Source organism: Miniopterus natalensis, chromosome 2 (genome assembly GCF_054644295.1).
Source record: "Miniopterus natalensis isolate mMinNat1 chromosome 2, mMinNat1.hap1, whole genome shotgun sequence".
In the NCBI taxonomy this organism is placed as follows: Eukaryota; Metazoa; Chordata; class Mammalia; order Chiroptera; family Miniopteridae; genus Miniopterus; species Miniopterus natalensis.
The window spans coordinates 92,986,936-93,009,243 of record NC_142082.1 but is presented as its reverse complement, the minus strand read 5'-3'; the positions used below and the strand labels follow the sequence as shown (position 1 = coordinate 93,009,243).

General features: G+C 43.7%; 1 protein-coding gene across 2 annotated transcripts in view; it reads left to right on the top strand.

Annotated features, from left to right (window-relative positions):
• The window catches only part of BID (BH3 interacting domain death agonist), a 39,631-nt gene extending 20,312 nt beyond the window's left edge, over nt 1–19,319 (top strand). For both annotated transcript variants that reach the window (XM_087814397.1, XM_087814396.1), the window contains exons 2-5: nt 8,279–8,348; nt 12,594–12,807; nt 17,487–17,626; nt 18,897–19,319. In XM_087814397.1, coding sequence (XP_087670523.1) covers nt 8,337–8,348; nt 12,594–12,807; nt 17,487–17,626; nt 18,897–19,148 — 618 coding nt within the window. In that variant the 5' untranslated portion in view covers nt 8,279–8,336 and the 3' untranslated portion in view covers nt 19,149–19,319. The remainder of the gene's footprint in view (nt 1–8,278; nt 8,349–12,593; nt 12,808–17,486; nt 17,627–18,896) is intronic.
• The last annotated feature ends 2,989 nt before the right edge of the window (nt 19,320–22,308 follow it).

The window sequence follows — 22,308 nt, the reverse complement described above, 5'->3', positions numbered from 1 at the left end:
CCTAGTGGGATTTACTTCTTTTATCGAGGCTCATTTAATTGAAGGGTAGGGCATTTAGTAAGGGGGAGGAATATTCAGGATTTTTCCAGGAAAGGGGTGGAGACTTCTGAGAAGAGCCCTGTTGGCCATTTTGGGTCCTTATATAGGCTTTCTGTTTCTCATGTTGGAAGTACAGGGTCTGTCGGTTAGGATGCTAATGTATTACAATGAGCGTATAATGAAGCTGGGGTTCACCATAAGGTGAAATTAGTGCCATGTTGTATTGATCTGGTCTTCTGCCGGTCTGTTCTAGGCCATAAATCTGTTGGGGGTTTGTCTTACTATCTCCTTGATAGTCCCTGTAGCCCTTATCAGTTAGAGCCGTTTAGCCACATACCCTATCGCAGAATAAGAGAGGTAAAGACTGAATATACTACTATACAATGGCAGGACCATATGTAAAAATAGAACTTTAACCCATAACTTGCAACAACTTGTCCAGAAAACCAAGTCCCTTATTTATGATAACCAGCCCAGGAAGTCTGGTGCAGACTTGCAGGAAATTAGACCTTCATCTTTGGTGACAGTCCTGGAAGCTAAAAGTAATTTCTGTAACAGTCAGCCCCAAATGGCCAGGACTTGGTTAATAACTAACAGCTTTCCTATTTTTTGTCCCTGCTTTCAATTTAGGATCGCCCAAAGAAAGCTAAATATGCACCCCTGACCAGTTACATAAGATGACCAGCTCACAGTCTGCCACCTCCAGCTACCCCAGGCCACCAGCCTCCTGTGGGGGCCCACCTGAAGCCTCCTTTCCTCAGTGTAAAGCTTCCCCCTTCCTCAGCCTGCCTTTGAGTCTCTTCCAAATACACGTGTCTGAATAAATAGCTCTTGTTCCCTTTTGGTTGGGCTTCCTTTATTTCCACAGAGGAATTCACTCACATTTATAGAAACTGCAAGTGGAACCTGGTGGAATTGTTTAGATTTGGTTTTTTACCTTCAGGATAGCAAATAATAGAGATGCTTAAAGTCTAATCTGAGATCCCTTATGAAAATTTATGACAACAGTTAATTTTGTGGCCCTAGTTCAATATTGTATGGCTCTAACTTTGTAAATGAAACATAAGGAGGCTTAGCTGGTAATTAACATTCTTGCTGCACAGATGGCAATTACCAGGTGTCCCAGTTTCTCTGGAGACATAAACGCAGGTGGTCTACCTCCCAATACGTGGCTATACCACCATGAGGGTTGAGAGACACTTTAGTTCAATGAGACCGAGCCAATAATTCAAGTTGCAAGAAGGGAGACAGAGACAAACATAAAGCAAATCACACAGGGTTTATTTACCAGTTCCCAATGGTTCTCGGCACCAGCAGGCCACCCGGACGATCCGCTGAAAGACACACACGAGGTCTGGGGGTGCGGCCGCGACGGCGTCGGTCACTGCAGCCCTCTGGAAGTTCTCCTAGAGAGGTGCAGGGCAGAGCAAGGCAGGGTCAGCTTTCCCGGAGCTGGGGACGAAGTCTGTGGAGGGCAGACAAACATCCAAGGATGTGGCCGAAAAGCCCCTGCTTTTAACAGTTCAGTTGAAGGTGTGGTGCATCTTCAGTGTGTCTTATCAGGGTCCTACAGAGCGTGGGCCTGCTTGGAAACCAGGGCTACAAAGTGTTAATCTTATCATGGCACGCAGGCATCACAGTTACACTCAGTCACACAAAATGGAGTTACTTATTTCAAATCTAATACACACATCAAACTTATATCCCTGACTCTAATACACACACAAATTTCTATAACACCAGGCTTGTCTGATGAGAGCAGCCTTATTTTTCTTGTGTAGGAGAAGAATCTTTGAGATCATTATCACAGGCAGTCAGGAAAAATTGTGAAACATTTGAAATGTCCCCCCCCAAGTAAAAATAATAACTGGATGTTCTGACTAGAGAGACTACCTTTTAGGTTTTCTTTGCTTTTTGTTCTTTGAATTATATTTTACATCTCTAAATTGCAGAAAAGTGATACTAATGCAAATGATTTGTCCATAGAAATGCAAATGAATGTTGCCTAATGGACCTCCTTGTGGATATTGACCAGTTTTGCATCTGTTTGTAAATTCATTTTAGCTGTCACATTGCCTGTGGGTAAGGGTCTTTGATTCCTTTTAATGGTTTTAACATCTTACTGGTTCCCCCATTAAAGAGTGAGTTAAATAAAATCTTTAAGATGTGTTCATTTAATTAGGGGGAGAAAAAGGGAATCTACCTTCGACAAACTCATTTTTCTGAGGAGTACACTGTGGACCACGCCTAAATGAATCAGGAGGTTTCACTAGAATTAAATGACAAAGTTTTGTTCAAGGGTCTTAACATTTGCTACTTAGGGAGTATTACCAGGTAACACCCAGAGTGTTCTAAAGAAAAGAAAAAAGTAGAGAGTTCTTATAGTAAAAAGTACATTCCAAGGAGGAATCTTAGCACCAGGGTTGGTCCAAGGTGGTGATCTTCCCAGTGTCCAGTGGTCTGGACACGTGAACATTCCTTCTATAGTTTTTCAGAGGGTTATTTATAGGATTGATACATCTCCAGGCATCAATGCATAACTGAAAGGTTCAAAAGATTAAGTCCTCAGGCTAGTTAAAGTAAAATAAAATCTATTCCTGGCCCGTCACTGAGCCCCTTCACTTCCCGAGGCTCCCTGCTTCCCCCCTCTCCACTTTTCCTGCAGACCTTGCCACCAGGAATCCTGTGTGCCATCCAGAACCTCCACTCCTTTGACCTCTTTGCTGATGCAAGTGTGGGAATGGAACAATTTCCTTCCCTCTCTCCTCAATTTTCTTCTGGATGGTCTAATAATAAAATAGACATGAGACAAATTAGCAAAAGAAAATACCCAAGTTTAATACATAATATGATGGGAACCCCACATACATGAAAAAGTCAGAGACCCCACATGAAGGAGAGGTTCAGAGAAAAGGGGGTTGAGGAATGTAAGACAGTTTGAACTAGGGATGAGGTAATGCACCTGGGGGCTTCCGAGGGTCATAGCAGGGTGTTAAGAAGAGCAGGTGTTTAGTAAATAAAAGTTTGCTCTGCCATACAGGTGGGTCAAAAAGGTTCTCTCATAATCGCTTATTGTGGACAAGGCTCCTAATTCAAGTTCTTCTGGGTCGTTAAAGGTGGGGGGGGGGGCCAGGAGTTTTTCTTGAGTCTGAAGTTAAAATTGCCTTTAGCTCAAAACAGTTCCCATACGACAGGAGCATATCTTGAGGTGACTCATTCTGAATCCTCAGACAGGTAGGGGTGATGATCTGCTTCCATGTGACACTAAAGATTATATCCATGTAAGAATTCAACAAAGAAACAGCATGAAGTTCAAGGGATCACTGATAATTATGATAAAAAGAAACTAGTGAAGCCCGGCCAGTGTGGCTCAGTGGATTAGTGTTGTCCTGTGCACTGGAAGGTCCCAGGTTCAATTCCTGGTCAGGGCATGTACCTGGGTTGCACTTTTAATTCCCAGTTGGGGGGTGCACGGGAGGCGACTAATCGATGTTTCTCACATCTCTTTCCCTCTCTCCTTCCCTCCCTCCCTCTCCCTGAAATCAATGGAAAAAATACCCTAGGTGAGGATTAAAAAAAAGAAACTAGTGAAGGTTTTTTTAATTTTTATTTTTAATCCTCACCTGAGGATATTTTTTCTGTTGCTTTTCAGAGAGAGTGGGGGGAAGAAAGGAACATCAATGTGAGAGAGACACATCAATTGGTTGTGTCCCGCATGCACCCTGACCAGGGCCAGGGATGGAGCCTTGCAACCGAGGCACATGCCCTTGGCCAGAATCAAACCCAGGACCCTTCAGTCCATGGCTAGGGATAGAGAAATTTGCCTGAAATAGTACTGTAATTGAGCATCCAGAATATGGAGAAGTAATTCAGCTTCAGGGTGACTGCACAAGAACATATGCCAGTTCCTCATAGAGACTGACTGGCTAAAAGACGACCAGCTGAAGTGAAGGTTCGTGGGTTTTAAGTGCTTTTGGCTCACTGAAGCTTAAGTAAGAGTTTCCTTGCAATGAGTACAAATTCCTTTCTATCCCTTGTCACAAGTTTAAAAACCTTACAGCTTGTACAGTGTAACCATTTGGGTCTTCTTTTAACTTGGACTAGTGTAACTCCTTCATGCAGTAAACTGAAAAGAGCCAGGCTGTCTAATCTTGAAGTCCCTCCTTTAAACAGAGGTCAGCCCGGCCAGGTGTGGCTCAGCGGTTGAGCATCGACCTAGGATCCAGGAGACTGGGGTTCGATTCTTGGTCAGGGCACATGCCTGGGTTGCGGGTTGCAGCCGATCAATGACTCTCTCATCATTGATGTTTCTCTCTCACTCTCCCCCTCTCCTTTCCTCTCTCTGAAATCAATAAAGATATATTTAAAAATAAAAAATTTAAAAAAATAAACAGAGGTCAAACAGTAGGCACCCGACAGTGTCCAGCCTGAAACAAAGCAATAAGGTTATGTTTCAGCCAAGGCCAGGGCTCCAAGATCACAGCTATGTCTGTCCAGAAGCTCCTCTGCTCACCCTCTCCAGAGTTTCCTGCCCTAAGAGAAGGTGACCACATGAACAGCCCTCCTTGAAGCTGAGAGGAGAGGATGTGGTAAGGCAGCAATGGCATTTGTACCACTAGAGGGGGACCTTTGGTAGTCAAAGAAAGATCCCTTGGTGTTTCCAACCTGACCAGGTGGGTGGAGCTGAGAGCAGCCACCTTTCCTCTGGTGAGGTTATAGGACATCTGACTTGCCAGCAAGGTCTTTTTGACCAGACGTGTTCTAGCTAATCAATATCCAAATACCAGAATGTGAGACCAGACTTCTGTCAGAGTTAAGCTTTTGACAATGAAACAAATTTCAAACCAATGTGTCAATCATGCAGCTAGCTGTAGAGCTTGCAACTTACTAGCAACAGCTGCCCAATACCATTGAGTAATGTACTGGTTTGGGGCTTATTTTCCCCTTCAGTTTTAATGTTATTTAATGTATGTAAGCCCTATTTAAATAAAACTTGTTTTCAGCGCTGGCGCTGGCCGATGTGGCTTACTTGGTTGGAGCATTGTACTGTACACTGAAGGTTGCCGGTTCAGTTCCCAGTCAGGGCACATGCCCAGGCTGTGGGTACATGCAGGAGGCATCCCATCAGTGTTTCTCTCTCACATAGATATTTCACTCACTCTCTCCCTCTCCCTTTTTCCCTCTCTAAAAGAAAAAGTCAATGAAAACTTTTTTTAAAAAAAAAAAAACTTGTTTTCTAACCCTACAACTTTAAGTATTAGAAAGCTCCCCCGTGAAGCCATCTGGACCAGGGCTTTTGTTTCCTGGGAGTTTTTCGATTTTGTCCATTGTTATTGGCCTATTCAGGTTTTCTGATTCTTCCTGATTCAGTTTTACATGATCTCACTCATATGTGGAATCTAATAAACAAAATAGACTGAGGAACAAAATAGATCCAGAGGCATAGAAGCATGGAACAGACTGATGAATCTCAGTGGGAAGGTGGGGGTTGGGGAGTGGGTATAGAGAGATTAATCAAAGAACTTATATGTATAACCCATGGACACAGACAATAGTGCAGTGAAGGCCTGGGGGGGGCGGGTCAGATGTGGGGTGGAGGGTTCAATGGGGGGGAAAAAGGGGGTCTCTGTAATACTTTCACCAATAAAGATAAATTAAATAAATAAAACTTGTTTTAAAAAACAAAAGAAAATGTGTTCCTCATGTTTCAGCCCATGTTGGTTTAAGTAATTTTGTTAGCTTGGCTGTGGTAGCTCCCTTTTGTTCCTTCACTCTTTCCTCAACATCAAGGCCCAGAAAAGTAGACTACTTCTGCCCTGCCTCTCTTTTCCAGGTGGCATTTTCTCTTCCGGAAACCCAGTCTGGGTTGGCTTCCATGCTCTACTCTATATCTGTTTCTTTATTTTTATTATTATTTTTAAAAAATATATCTTTATTTATTTCAGAGAGAGGAAAGGAGAGGGAGAGAAAGAGAGAGAAACATCAATGATGAGAGTCATTGATTGGCTGCCTCCTGCAGGCCCCCTACTGGGGATCGAGCCAGCAACCCGGGCATGTGCCCTGACTGGGAATCGAACTGTGATCTCCTGTATCATAGGTCAATGCTCAACAACTGAGCCACGCCAGCCAAGCAAAACACCTATATCTTTATAGTCATAAAGATATATCTATAACCCTAGCCGGTTTTGCTCAGTGTTTAGAACGTTGGCCCGTGGACTGAAGGCTTCCAGGTTTGATTTCAGCCAAGGGCATGTACCTCAGTTGCAGGCTCGATCCCCGGCTCTGGTCAGGGGCATGTGGGAAGCAACCAATTGATGTCTCTCTCTCACATCGATATTTCTCTTTCTCTCTCTAAAAAGCAATGGAAAAAATCTTCATCCTTGGGTGAAGATTTTAAAAAAAGATATATCTATTAAAGTAGATATAAATATCTATATATTATATATAGCTTTTCCTGTGCACAGTAGGCACTATGAATTTTGATGGCTGCATTAATGCATATAAAAGGGTTCTTACAGCAGCACACGCTTTTAAGAAGCGTTTATAATTCTTTTGCTTTTTTTTTTTAATTAAATAAGCCTCATTGGGGCAGGAACCCGGGGATCATTTTTAACATTGTTCTAGCCCCAAACACAGAGCCTGCATGTTAAACAAACTCAAAATGAGTGCCACACTCAGAGTCACACAGCTGGTCAGCTGGTTATGCGGTGGGCTGGGCATGGGTAGGCTCTCCAGGCTTTAGTGCACTGAGCCCTCCTGTGTAATGTTGAGTGAACTTGAGTATGCCTGGTGCTTGATTAAGTGGATGTGGTGGGCAGTAGAAGTCTTGCTCTTTTTTCCTGAGGAAGAGTGGTTGTCTAGTCTTTGTTTTTTACCTCCTGTATATTTAGGAGCCATATGAATTTGCCAGATTTGACTGGTTTTGCCCTACACAATGACCTTTTCATTTAGTTCAACCTAATATTGTGTGTGAACACACATACACAGGCAAATACATTTTAAAATAGGATTATTCTGTTAAGATTGTTCTATAGAAACTTCAGGGGGGTTTTTTGTTTATTTATTTATTTATTTATTTAAATATATCTTTATTGATTTCACAGAGAGGAAAGGAGAGGGAGAGAAAGAGACAGAAACATCAATGATGAGAGAGTCATCGATTGGCCGCCCCTTGCACGCCCACGACTGGGGAGTGAGCCTGCAACCCCGGCAGGTGCCCTGACCGGGAATCGAACCCCGATCGCCTGGACCCCAGGTCGATGCTCAACCGCTGAGCCACACCCGGCCGGGCAGGTTTTTTGGACATTTCTGTATGGATGCACACACAGATCTCTCGTTCTTTTTCATGGTTATATATATTCCATTTTATGGACATAATCTTTTTAACTCAATCTTCAGTTGGCTTTTGTCTGGTTAGTTGTTTATGATGGGTTATTTAGTTGGAATATATGCCGTATGGAACTTTAATCTTTTGTGTAATTGTCAAATATGCATTCTTTCTCTTTTGTTATAAACATTTTACAGGAACTCTTTCCATATGGACAATTTATGTTATCTGCCCATTGGTGGCCTGTAGAGAAAACTAGCTTGCCTGCTGTCCCGTACTCCCAAAATGTACTCCCAAAGTCTTCTCATCCACTAAGTCAGCATCAGCACCGCACACTGCCTGTTTCTCAGCATGCTGTGTGGAACAAAGCGGTGATAATGGGAATCTCTGAGAACTGATGTAGGCTGAGTGGATGGGTTGGTGCTTTTGTTGTTAGAAGGAATAGTAGTAGTAGTCGCCCTATTAGTGGTAGTAATAAAACAGATTTCCTGAAAACTTCTAGGTATGCTTTGTTAGCTAAGTTTATTCTTGTGGGAAACTCACTAATGTAAGTATTTATTTAAAAAGTATTCATAACCAGACTGCCCTCCTTGCCTGCTCAGTGAGGTCTTAGGATCATGAGCTGGGTGGGAGAGTGGACTGTGAGGTGGGAGGGTGGAGCCCAGGAGCTCTCAGCACCTTGGCAAGTCTCTTGCTGAGGAGAACTCCAGAGTCTACTCACTAGGCTGCTGCTTAGGTTCTATGGAAGGAGAAAGCAGCCATCCAGGGCCAGCCGGTGGGATGGCAAGGGGAGCCTGCTGTGGGTCTGGAGTGCCTTGGAGCCAGGGCTTAGGATGAGTATCCTTGATTCCTTCCAGAGAGTGTCCCTACAGGGACCAGCACCCACCCTGTGTGTTTTGTTCCCCCTTCCAGGCTGCTGCCGTGGACACCTGTGAGCCGGAATCCAGTCAAGCCTCCAGCTGCCTGTGCCATGGATCCCAAGGTCAGATGCTTGTGGAGGAGGGATATGGGGAGCGAGGCCGGCTGAGGCCAGTGTGCATGTAGTTAGTAAGACCAGCCCACCTTGTATGACAGCCTCACATATCCGGCTGACTGGGGTGCAATAAATAGAGAAAGCTCCTCTCATTTCCGTGCTCTTCCTACTCCCCCTCCCCTCCCCCTCCCCCCTCTTTCCCTCCCCCCTGTTCCCTTCCCCCCTCTTTCTCTCTGCTCTCCCAGCCTTCCTCCTATACCTCCTGCCTGGCTGTAAGGAGGCTTTCTTTTTTTTTCAGTTCACTATAGAGAGAGGAAGAGAGATGAACCGGGAGAGAGAGAAACTGATGTGAGACTCACATCGATTGGTTGCCTCCCACACACACCCAGGGATTGTGCCTGCAACCAAGGTATGTGTCCCTGGATGGAACTGAACCCGGGACCCTTCAGTTCAAGGGCCAATGCTCTAATCACTGACCTAAACTGTCTAGGGCCCAAGGAGGCTTTCTGATTTGAGACCATTTAAAAGCTATAGAGTTCGGGAACACATGTAATACTTTCAACAATAAAGAGAAAAATATAAAAATACATACAAAATGAAAAAATAAAACCTATAGAGTTCTTGGGAGATGTCACCCAAAGGTCATATAGGCCATCCCCCTGGCTTCAGCAGGATGGTACCTAAACTGTACCTTGTCTGTACTTTTGAGTGAACTTAGAGGAGAAAATCACAATATATTCAATCAAAAGCTCTTTATTCATCTACTCACTATAAATCTTTCTATTTTTTTTCTTTGCCAAGTTCTATAATGTCTTCAAGACCATAAGCACCAGGGCTCTTCGGTGTGCACACTTAGCCTTCTGCTGCTCCCACTGGCCACTAAGGAAGGGATTTGTAAAAGGCTGAGGGTTTGTGGTTAATGAACTTAGTAGCCCATAGGTTCTGAACCCCTGAGCATATAGCTGCACTTGGTGCCCAAGGTTTGCAATAGGTACTGTTGAGCAGCCTTCTAAAGCATGGGAACTGTTTGATAGCTGGAGGGCCAGAGACATCCCAAGCTTAGCAGAGCTGTTAGTTGCTTGAACAGAAGAGATTTTGGGAGCTCCCCTCATTGATAAAGGCCTATTCAAACACCAAAGCACTCTGTTTGGGCCCTTTAGACTTACCCGTTGCAGTCCCTTACAGTTTGCATCTCTGTCTCCTCTTTCGTATTCTTGAGCTTTCTTCGGGTTAGAACCACACTGCCACCTTATCCCCAACTTTAGGAGTGCTCTCTCCTGTAGCATTCTATTTCTCCTGACATCCTTTCAGTGTAGGAAGGTGGGTATAATTACTCCCAAATTATTTCCAGTGTTCTTTTTTTTCCCCCCTTTAAGGTGAGAAAACAGACACAAGTTGCCCAGCATCCCAGAGTCAGGGTTCACAGTGAAATCATGAGCAATTTCTGCTGACATGTCAGGGTTTAGCCTCCTCCCACCATCAGAATTTTCTTCCTGTTACAGATTTTCTTACTTTTTCTTTGATTTTTTTCTCAGTTTTTAAAAAGTGTGGTAAAATTTTAAAAATTGTGATAAAATATACATTGCATAAAACTTATCATTTTAACCATTTTAAATATCCAGTTTAGTGGCATTAAGTACATTCACATTGCTGTGCCACCATCACCACCACCCATCCACAGAAGAGTTTCATTTTATCCAACTGAAACTCTGTCCCCATTAAACACTCACTTCCCATCCCGCCTACACCCCAGCCCCTGGCCAACCCCACTCTAATTTATGTCTCTCTGAATTAGATGAATTCCAGTACCTCATAGAAGTAGAATCACATAGCATTTGTCCTTTGGTAACGGGATTATTTCATTTACCATAATGTCTTGGGTTTGGATTTTTTTTTTTACTAGTATGGTACTGTTCATCCATATTATAGCATTCTTTTTTGACTTTTTTCATATTTAGGAAAACAGAAAATAAGTGAGATTGATTTTTCTGTTGTTGATTTTTTCTTTTCTGTTTATTTGCTGCTCTTTTTGCCAGGTTTGGGAACTAGGATTATGCCAATTTATCAAATACATTGGATAGCTTTCCATCTTTTTCTCTGCACCATAACTGATTTTATAGCACACCTCCTTTAGATGAATTTTATATTTTCAACAAGACTTCCTAAATCTTGACCATTTCTCTTAACATATTTTTTTCCTATTACTTAAAAGGATAAACAACTATCAAATTTTTTATCTTTTTGAGATACCCATTTTAACTTTCATTACGGGAAGGATCAAAAATGCCGCACTGTCACCATCCCTATTTGTCCTTGGAGTTCAGCGCTGTCGGTCTTCTCAGCCTACCGCCTGTTTTGTGGAGCAGCCCAGCCTGTTTATCCAAATGGAGTCTGTTCATACTGCTTTCCCGCCAGCTGGTGCTCAGCATTTGACTGCATGGGTCACTCTTGGCTTCTTGACATCCTTTCCTTTCCCTGCCTGCCAATTCTATTCTTTTAATTTTACATGGGAAGCACCGAGATTACTGAACTTGTATTTGATAACCTGATCTGGCGTAGTGGGTGGCAACAACCGCTCTGTGTCCAGACTTTGTACATCTATTTATCAACCTCTAGATCAAAAGGAAGTCCTTGGGCAAAGACTGCCTATATTAGTTTTCTGGGGCTATTGAAACAAAATACCACAAGCTAAGTGTTTTCCCTCACAGTTCAGGAGGCCAGAAGTCTGAAATCAAGGTGTCAGCAACGTTGGTTCCTTGTGGGGCTCTGATGGAGAATCTGTCCCGTGCCTCTCTCTGTGCTTCTGGTGGCTGTCAGCAGTGTTTGGTGTTCCTTGGCTTTTAAGTGCATCACTCCAGTTTCAGTCTGTCTTCACATGCCATTGTCTCTGTGTGTCTCTATACAAATCTCCATCTCTTTCTCTCATAAAGACACCAGTCATTGGATTAGGGCCTACCCTAATCCAGGATGACCTGATGTTAACTTGATTTCCAAATAAGGTCACATTCACAGGTACTTGGGGTTAGCATTTAAATGTTTCCATTTGGGGAACACAGTTCACCCCACAACCCCACCCCAGTCTTCTCTGTAACGAAGACATCTCCATGAGTGGGATTGAAACCCTGTCCTTGACTTTCTAGGCTGCCTCATACCAACTGGCCTCACTGCAATCATTTGACAGTAGAGGTTTGGTATAACATTTTCCCTTTTTTTAGGAGTAATTTTGGAGAACTAAAGGCTGAATAACAATACATAAGCATTTTATTTTATGCATTTTAATTATTTAAAACAATTTGCCTCCTAAAAACTATCCTCTAAAAGTTTTCCAATTTTTCTAATGAAAACTATTAAGGACTTAGAAAATAGAAATAAATTTTACCTGTACCTGAATCTTCTACTGACCTCATACCGTAACCCAGCATGTCAGCTTTGCATTTCTCTGGGCAGATCTTAGTACCCCTGGCCTTCCAGATTATTCCCTCTCTCATCCTGGGTCTTTGATTGTTCTGAGCACACCTGGCTGCTGATGCTACAAGTGCTCACCTGTGTTTGCCACGAACACTGTCCCAAATGCAGTCAGCACACCAGAAATATCCATGCTGTCTCCCATAGTACAGGGGCTGAACTGAGCTACTGCTCATACATGGAGAACTGACCGGCCAAGATCACCAGCCCCTCCAGGTTGGAGCAGGAGCTGTGCTCATGGTTCTCTGTGGGTTTTGGTTAAGAGGCATGCCCACACAAGCCTGCCCACGGGGAGAGAGCATCTGGTCACTACAGCCTAGTATTTATTGAAAATCTTTGTTTGCATAATACCCTACTGGGCCCACAAAGGAGATTATGGAGAAGAAAGAGCTTCTAACTTCTGGATGCATGGCCAGTAAGGGTGAGCTCAGGTTGGTAAAAGACACATGGGACTTAGCAAAAGCAAGGATGTCATCTAAATTATGATATTTGCTTGACTTCCTAAAACAGCCTTTGGGGCTTCCTACCCCTAAAGCAAGTTCACTCCAGCTAGATGATGTCAGGATGTCAGTTAAATGGTAGATAACCAACTTGTGCAGAATTGGAGCTTTCTCTGTGGCATCTACTCACAGGCACTGAAGACTTGGTTTCTATCCACTGATATCTCTTGTGGGACCTCTTGTGCCCACAGAGTTATTCAGATCTCTTGGGCCAGTGAGGCTATTTCAGGCCCCACTATACCCAGAGCCCTTCTGCCGGCTCAGCCTTCCTTACCCCCCTTCATCTTAGGTCAGCAATGGTTCAGGCATCCAGGATGAGTGCATCACAGATTTGCTGGTGTTTGGCTTCCTCCAAAACTGCTCCAACTACAATTTCCACAAAGAGCTACAGGTGTTGGGCCATGACCTGCCTGTGCCAGTTTGCCTGGGGGAAAGCCATGACGATGAACTACAGACAGATGGCAGTCGGTACAGCCACTTTGTCCTGCAGAGCCAGGAGACAGGTAAGCATCTGGCCCAGTCTTCTCTGCCTAAGTGCTAGAAGGGACCTTGGGTTCGGTCTCCACCCGTATGGTGTTAGTCTCCCATAGATGTTTGTGTCACAAGATTGTTGGGTCTGTACTTGGTTCCTGCAGTGGAGCAGGCCTCACTGAGTTTCCAGTCGTCTGAAAACCCCCTCAGTTTATTTCTTTTTTTTTAAATATATATCTTTATTGATTTCAGAGAAAGGGAGAGGGAGAGAGAGTGATAGAAACATCAGTGATGAGAGAGACATTGATAGGCTGCCTCCTACACCCCCCTACTGAGGATCGAGTCAGGGCATCCAGGTCATGTGCCCTGACTGGGAATCAGACCGCAGTCTCTGAATCATAGTTTATGCTCAACTGCTGAGCCATGCTGGCCAGGCCCCACTCAGTGTCTTTATAATGATTCTTTATATCTGTCTAGCACCTTACACTGTGTATATATTATGGGGCATTAAGTATGCTGAATCTCATTTCCAAATGAGGAAACTGAGGCCCAGAGAAGAGTAAATGACAAGCCCCAAATGATGGGCTAGGCCTCTTTCCTTGAACTGGGCCCCATTCTCCCATGGCTGCTGCTGCCTCCAGGTGCATTAAAGTTTCCAGACTTCCTTCACCTTTCCTCACCCTCATCCTTGTGCTTTCCTCCAGCCTCAATTTTTACTCCTCTTAGCTGCTGGTGCTGCCTCCACTCACGGAGGCCATCCCAAGCTGATGGTTGAGGGAGCAAGGCTGGGCAGCATGTGGAGCATTAGCCATTCCTAGATTAGTGCCCTCAGCAGTGCTCACATTGGAATTCCATGAGAAACTTTTTCAAAATGCATGGTCCCTGGCCCCTACTCCAGCTGCCTGAACCAGTGTGTTCTAGGGTGAGAGACTCTGGTGTATGCCCTGGTTAGATTTGCTGCCTTAAAAGCCTAAGGTGACTCTGAGGACCTAGACCCCAAGCCTCCCTTCCGAGGAGCACGACTGAAATCCTGCTACCCTGACATCTCATGGCATAGGAGTTTGCATTGCCCTCTGGTGGCCTTGAGGGAGACCAGCAGCCCATCCAGCCTTGAGACCCCTAGCTGTGTCTCAACTCTGGTGGGTGGAGGTGTGGCAAGAGTTCCCCACTAGCCAAGGTGTGCCAGATGTTCTCTGCCTTAGAATCCAGCCAGCATTCATTTCTTCTCGCCCTAAACTGCAATAAGAGCACCTGGCCCCTATGGGGAAGGTTTAGAATGGCTTTGCTATCAGAAACTGCTGCAGGAGTAACTACCACTAGAGGCTGTCCCCTGGGCTGTCCTTTGCTTTTTTGTACCATCTCTTGCTTGTAGACTGCAAAGCCTGGCTTGACTCAAATGTCATTTGCAAAGCTGATTATGGGGCTGTACACTTAACCTCACCCTCTAGTAGAAAACTCCCATGTAGATTCAGTATCTGACAAGATTTGGAAGCAAAAGGCAAAATAGAGGCTCTGGCCCACTACAAGTTTCATGGTGAATTCATTCACTCAGCTGTACACAGATGAATCAGCCATGACTCCTGAAGTTGCTGAAACAGGGTGGAAAAGCCTAGGGAAATTAGTGAGTCAGAGTCAGTTATGTGGGAGCTATGGAGAAGGTGGTGAGTACTTCGTTCTCTGTGGAAAATCAGGAGAAACGTCATGGCTACAATGGAATTCAGCCGGACTGTGAAGCTGCATACAGTTTTGCTCTGGAGGTTGGGAAGAGGGAATGGCAATAGCTTAAACAAAACCCTGAAGATGGAAAGGCCAGGGCCTGGGAAAGATACTGTGAATAGTTGAGTTTGGCTAGAACATTCAAGGGAATAGTTGAAGTTCAGAGTGATTTAAGGCTAGGTGGTGACTTGTCACTTAAGCAGAGGTGAGCATGTGGAAAGTTCTGAATAGGAAAGTGATGTCACATTCGTACTACATGTGTCATGGTCAACGCCGCAGTGAGGCAAATGAAACAACCAGGGTGCAAAATGTGAGGAGGCATTCACTCCTCTTAATTCCTCCTAATCCTCACCTGTAGGTGCCTTGCTGACCCAAGTATACTGTGGAGAGTGGACTGGAGGGCAGTGAGGGTGGGGTGGGGAGAGGCTGTAATTATGCAGATGTGAGCTTTGGGAGAGCACACCAGGTGGTGGCAGTGGTAATGGGAAGGAGAGACAGCTGTGAGATAAGACCTGCCGGTTGGATGGATGCAGCTGCCATAGCACAGACTTGGGGAGGGATGAGATTTCTATCCAGGATAAATAAGCAGCCAGGCCCAGCCGGTCGTGGCTCAGTGGCTGAGCATCAACCTAGGATCCAGGAGATCCCAGTTCGATTTCCAGTCAGGGCATGTACCCGGGTTGTGGGCTCGATCCCCAGTTTGGGGCATGCAGGAGGCAGCCGATCAATGATGACTCTCTCATCATTGATATTTCTGTCTCTCTCCCTCTTCCTTCCTCTCTCTAAAATAAATAAAGATATATTTTTTAAAAAAACAAAAACAGAGGGAAGTTTCAAGCACAGAAAAAATAATAGTCAAACCTCAGTTCTCAAACGTCTCCCATCTCAAACAATTTGGTTCTCAGCCAAGCTGTTCAAGGTAAAAATGTCTCAATTGTTGAACAAAACTTCAGTTCTCCACCTGACAACCCTTTCATATCGATACCAGTGTGATCAGTCACATGTCTCTCAGGGGACAAACAAAGGAGAGAATGTATGAGTCAGTTTATTGCTAAACCTCACATTATTAAAATCTCAGGAAACTGTGCTGTGAATATTTTCTTGGTTTTTTGCTTTTGTTGCTGCTTATTACTATTAAATATGTACAGGAAGTCATCATGGGTCCTAAGAAGATTAGTGATGGCAGCAAAGTGAAAGGAAAGTTGTGAGAACAGCGCTAGAGCTTAAAAAAGAAATAATTGCAAAGTATGATAGCAGTGTTTACATGCCTCATCTGGCTACTGAGTATGGCATGGCAAAATGGAGGATTAGCACAATTTTAAAACATAAAGAGGCTGCCCTAGCTAGTTTGGCTCAGCAGTTAGAGCATTGGCCTGCAGACTGAAGGGTCCTGGGTTTGATTTGGCCAAGGGCATGTACCTGTGGGAGGCAACCAATCAATGTGTCTCTCTCACATTGCTATTTCTCTCTCTCCCCTTTCTAATCTCTCTGAAAAGCAATGGAAAAAATATCCTCGGGTGAGGATTTAAAAAAATTATTGTTTAATAGAAATAAATAAATAAGTAAAATAAATAAATAAATAAACCTAAAGAGGCCATCAAGACTGCTGATGTTTGCTCTAGCTGGTTTGCTCAGTGGTTAAAGCATCGGCCTGCAGACTGAAGGTTCTCGGGTTTGATGTATCTCGGTTGCAGGCTCTATCCCTGGCCCTGGTCAGGTTGCATGCGGGAGGCAGCCAATTCATGTGCATCGATGTTTCTCTCTCTGTCCCTACCCCTCCCTTCCATTCTCTCTGAAAAATCATTGGAAAAAATATCCTTGGGTGAGGATCAAGAGTGCTGATGTTGCTAAGGGTGTGAAAGTGCTCACGGAACAACCATCACAGGCACTTGACGGTTAAAACGGAATCATTTGGGGATCTGAAATGGATTCATTCCATTTACATTATTTCTAGTGACAAAAATTATGTTTTCAAACAAATTACTTCTCAAACAGCCTTCTCAAACAAATTAAGTTCGAGAACTGAGGTTCCACTGTGTAAGATTTAATTGGAGAAATAACAGTAGCAGGCATTTATTGAATACTTACTAGGAGCTAGGTACAGGGTTCATTCATTCATTCGTTCATACAGTTGTTTATTTAGCATCTCCTGTGTGCCTTGCATTGTTTTCAGTGCTGCATATTTGGCAGTAAAAAAAAAACATTAAAAAATGAGAGCCCTTGTGAAGCTTACATTCTGGCAAGGGAGTCAGACAAAGACCACAGACAGATAAACAATATGATATAGTAGTGAGGATCAAGGAAGGAAAAGGTGGGGTGTTGATCTTGGACAAAGTGGCGTTTGCATAGACCTAAAGGATGTTAGACAAGGAGCCTGCTCTCTGCCGAAACCAAGTAGCTGGAAAAGTGGGAAGAGTTCATGTTAGAGAGGCTGGGCAGATTGTACAAAGCGTTCTAGGTCAGAGTGAAGACGGAGGTGTTACCAAGTGAGACAAGACGGGGAAAGCAGGGATCTTCCTGTGAGGAAAGTAGGAGAGGGTGTGGCAAGGCCTCATGGCCTGGGAGTGGCAGAGGTGGGGCTCTGACTGGGTCTGACTGCAGAGCCTCTTTCCTAACAACTTCTTAGGCTGACATCTGATAGATGATGGGATACAGAACTGGCAGCCTTAGGGCTGCCGCCAGGTTCATGCCTCAGGTGCCCATAGTCATGGATGCTGCAGCATCACTGATCCTTTTTGTGGGCAGAGGTTGAATCTGTATTCAGGGAGAAGTCTGCTTCTTCAGCCAGACTTCTGCTCTCTGAGGCCTGGACCCAGCACTCTCTCTCTGAGGACTCCCCCCAACCTGCCATGGTGTGCTGTGGAAGTGGAAGCTGGCTTTGTTTCAAAGCAGAATCCCTTCCTTTCTCCAGGGTGGGGTACAGCGGGATGAGGGTGGAGAATGGGGCCATTGTCTCAGTGTGCTTTGTCTCTGCTGCCCCTGCCTGAATGTTCAGATTCTGAGAGTCAAGAGGAAATCATCCAGAATATCGCCAGGCAACTTGCCCAGATAGGGGACAGGATGGACCGCAGCGTCCCCCCGAGACTGGTGAATCACCTGGCAATACAGTTTATGAATGGGAACCTGTCAGAGGAAGTAAGTGAGAAAACCCTTTAGTGCCTTTTCTGGGTTAACTGAGAAGTGTGAGGGCTTTTTCCATTGTCAGTTGAACCCACAAGGTCTGTCCTCTATCTCCTGTCAGACAGACCATCGTTTAGTGAGGTGACTCAATTCATGACTGTCTACAAAAGCACTGGAAATAGAAATTATAACATGGTTAATTTTCTTTCAGAAGAATTAAGTTACTTGACATTTAGGAATGAGTCAAGAGTTTGGGAATTAAAAAGCTTCATATGACTCTTCCAGAAATAACTTTCTTCAGGTTTAGCTGAATATAGCTGAATAAAAATGCCAATTAGAGAACTTTAAGTCACTTAAGTCAGGTGTGACAAGAAAAGTGACACGTTAGCCTGCTACTCTTGGCTTCATGGTTATAATCCACATACACATACTTACAGAGCTTCTATCATTTGCTGAGCACTGTGGGGGGTACAAAGATAGGTCTAAGACACTGTGTCCTTCCTGAGGAAACTTAGTGGGAGAGAGAAATACCCAAAGTTCCTCAAATATATGCCTATAGAAGTTCAAGGAGAGAAAGGTGCCATTCTTTTGACTACCAGCTAAAAGTGCAAGTGTCCCTCACTACCTAGAAATTTATTAATCCTGTAGGGTTCAGCCAGGTCAAGTCTCCTGCCTCAAAGAAGGCTTGTCCCCTCTTTAGTGGTCTCTCCCCATCTGATGGTCTCCAGCAGCTGTCACAGAATCTGTGAGCATTCAGTGATGTTCTGCCTGGGACCTCTCCCACAATGTTAACTCTCCATGAGAGTAATGAGCCTGAAGGTCCGTTCAAGTCTAATAGTCTGTGGTGTGCTGGTTCTGATGTAGGCAGGAATGTCAAGTGTAGCCCTTCCTCCCTCCCTCTAGCTAGTCTGCAGCAGTGACTAGGCCTGAGACATCTTGGTTAGTTAACTGATTCTTGATTTGAAGTGCCTCAGAGGCCGGGAATAACTTGGCTTCTTTAGTTCCACCAGTGTCAAATGTGCACACATGATATTCAGTGACCATGTGTTTGGTTAGTGAGTGTCCCGCTCTAAGGAGTGACCTCAGTCTTCCCTTTCCATCGCCTCTCAAAACTAAATTGTTTCTCATTCTCTCTTCCAGTCTACCTTAGCTACTTAATAAATACTTCCCTGTGAAACGAGAGCATGTTTCTTCATGCTTTCCACTGGAGGACTGTTTTTCCTTTAAGAGGGAAGAATATTAGTGACCTAGGTTCCATGTGAACCTTCTGTTTTTACCTCTGCAGGACAGAAGGGAGTGCCTTGCTGCTGTCCTGGAGCAGGTCATGCAGACTTATCCTAAAGACATGGAGGAGGAGAAGACCATGCTGCTGTTGACCATGCTGTTGGCCAAAAAGGTGGCCGATCACACACCATCCTTGCTCCGTGATGTCTTTCGCACAACAGTGAATTTTATTAACCAGAACCTACTCACCTATGTGAGAAACTTAGTCAGAAATGTAAGAACCAGTGATGTCAGCTCCTTGGCATTTCATTAAATCCTCTTGGTGTTTGCCTACTCCCTACACCCATTTCCCTCTGAGGTCAGGAAACTCAGCAGAGCCTTCCACTACTTTCCTCCCTTTCTTCTGCTTCAGATGACCAAACCACGAGGAATGCTGTTAGAAACTTTCCTGTTCAGGTAGAAAGGCTTGGTTTTGCTTTCATGAGCAAGAAAGTTATGTGGTAGGAAGTGGTAATGAACACCTGGTGTCCTTTTGTGCTTTATCAGCTTCATTTTTTTTAAAATAATTATCAGTTTCATTTTTAAGATGTGCTACTGTCAGCAGGGAAAGCTTATTTCATAGTATCCATAGAATTGTAATAGTGTGGTGCAGGTGGTATAGACACTTAGAGCATGAAAGAAAGTAGCTGAGGGATCCAAGCTGAGCTTCCCCAGGTCTGCTCTCAACTTTACCTTGTCACAAAAATAAGTATAATTAAATTCTTTAAAAACATGCTTACAAAACATACAAACAAAAACATGCTTACGGAGAAAGATGAAAGGGAGAGAGACCAAAAGGAGAGATCAAAAAGGGGGGAAATCTATCTAAAACCTGCCCCAGAAAACATCTGTCCCATAACCAGGATATTAAAAGTCACAGTTCTTCATGATGTTGCCCAAGAAGGCCAGACAGTCCTTAAAGTCTGCTGCTTCAGTTTCACAGAGCCAACTGGAGGTTCGATGGATCTGTCTTTTCTCTAGATTTGAAAATATTGGTGAATATTTGGGATTTTACGTGTTAGAAGCATTACTCAGGCATCCAACCTTCTTAAAATTAATGATAAACCGTAAAAGCTTTCTCTATCTGCTATGGACTTTATACAAGCATTTTGAAACAGGAGAATGAATATAAATGTGAAATCAGGTGTTAAACCATGCTGAATTGTTAGAAGCAGGTAAGCCTGAGAAAGTTCCTGGACAGCATTCACCAACCATCTAAAGGGAGTAAGTGGGCAAGATGTCAACAGCATTCTGTGCTAACAGCTTACCAAATACTGAAGGGCCCAAACAGAATCTTGATTCCTTGGACCCACTAAGATGCCTCTTGGCACCATAAGTGACCCAGCAGATGGGAATATCCACATCTCAGCACCTTGAAAATCTGTTTTTGCAGTTGCTCTCATGGAGCAAAGTGTAGGATGCACGGATATAAGGATAACAGGTTTCCAGAGAATGTTTTTGCACAAACCCCTGCGTCACTTATATTTTTTATGGCACTAGAGTTCTTAAGTTCTGAATTCTGGTTTATAAGTTAAACAGCTACTTTAGACCATAGAAAATGATCATCAATAAAGCAGTAACATCTATTAATTAGAGGTGTGGAGCACTAAAAATTCACATGGGGGCTAAAGAACCCAAATCTAGGGAGGTGACAGTAGTAAAAACAACTGGATTTTAGACATGCTAAATAAATATATGCTAAAGTTTTTGTTTTGGTTGAGTGAGGGGTTATAGATTCTAATTAATCCTTGAAGCATATCAGAAACTCAGAAGTTTTAGTTGTAGCAGAGAATGCTAGATGCCCCCAGTATCTGTCCTCCCCATCTTCTGTAGCTGTAGGATTTAAAACTGGGTCCTGATGGTCTACATATCCCAGGCTCCCTTATAAGCCAGGTGTGACCTATGACTTTTGATTAAAGGGATGCAGGCAGAAGTGATAAATACATCTCTACTGTGTCTCTGAAGAGAAGGAGCCTGCCCTCTACTTTCCCCTTCTGCTGTCCACAGGCTAAAGTGTCCATGAGGATGTGGGTACAGGTGAGGGCGTTATCTCAGTGACAAGGACCAGTAATATAGGCTCCTGGCTCCCAAGACTTTGGTGCTGACTGCTGACATATAATTAGAGAAATAAACTGTCTTGTTTAAGTCATATTTAGATTACCTGTCATAGAAGTTGAGTGTACATTCTAATAAATGCAGTGTTTGTTTGGTAAAAATGAAGGATGTAGAACTTCCAATCATTTACAGAGATTGGTAACTTAAGGCCTTAAGGCAAATCTGGTCTGCTGGTTGTTTTTGTAAACGAAGTTTTAATGAAACATAGCCATGTTCATTCGCTTATTGTCTCTGGCTACTTCCACACTAACATCAGAATGGAGCCATTGTGACAAAGACCATATGGCAGAGACTGAGTGGCCTATGGAGCCTAAAATACTATCTGGGCCATTACAGAAGAAAAACTGGTCATTCAGTACAAGTTAGGAAAGAGGGAGAAACAGTAAATAGGAACTCGTAAAAAAGAAATTTAAAAAGTCAGAAATATGACTAAATATATTGGTGGAGGGAAATTAGACTGGCTAATTCTGGTTTTTCCTTTCTTTCTCTAGGAGATGGACTGAGCGTGGCTCCAGTGGTTGAGCATCGACCTATGGTCCAGGAAGTTGCAGTTCAATTCTCAGTCAGGACACATGCCTGGATTTTGGGCTTGATCCCCAGCAGGGGGTGTGCAGGAGGCAGCCAATCAATGACTCTCATCATTGATTTTTCTCTCTCTCTCCCCCTCTCCCTCCCTCTGAAATCAATACAGACATATTTCAAAATAAGTAAGTAAAACAAATAAATTCTTTCCCTTAAGGACCAATCTATAATTATAACACAATTCTCTTGATAGAATCATCAGGAATAACCAAGTTATCCCAGACTCTTAACAGGAAAGACTGTACTTCAGCTTCCTTTTGTCCTGGGAAAGGGGGCAACAAAGTAATCTTAAAATATCAAAACTTGTTCTACATAGTACATTAGTAAGCCAATTTCTTTAGTGGTGCAAAGAACACACTGAAGTGAGCAAAATTTTCCCTCAGGAGAGGTGAGAATAGGGCAAGAATCACTTAGAGCCTGCAGCTACTTTTTAACTTATTAAAGGCCTTGCAAGTATACCTGAGAACAATTCCAACCTGAGCATAAGCTGCCTGGCTAGGGCTCTTGTAGTGTAAACATAGTTCACAGGTGGAGGACCCTGGTGACAAGCTAGGTAGAGGTTAGTTTTGTGTAAAGAAAAAGAGGACGGGATGTACTAATATTATAGTAACATGAGTTTCCAACTCTCCACGGAGCGCTATATTGAGGTAACTAAACAATAGTGACTGAATTTCAGATCGGTATTCTATAGGCAAGACTGTTAATTTTACATTCCCTAGTGTACTGTGGAATGAAGG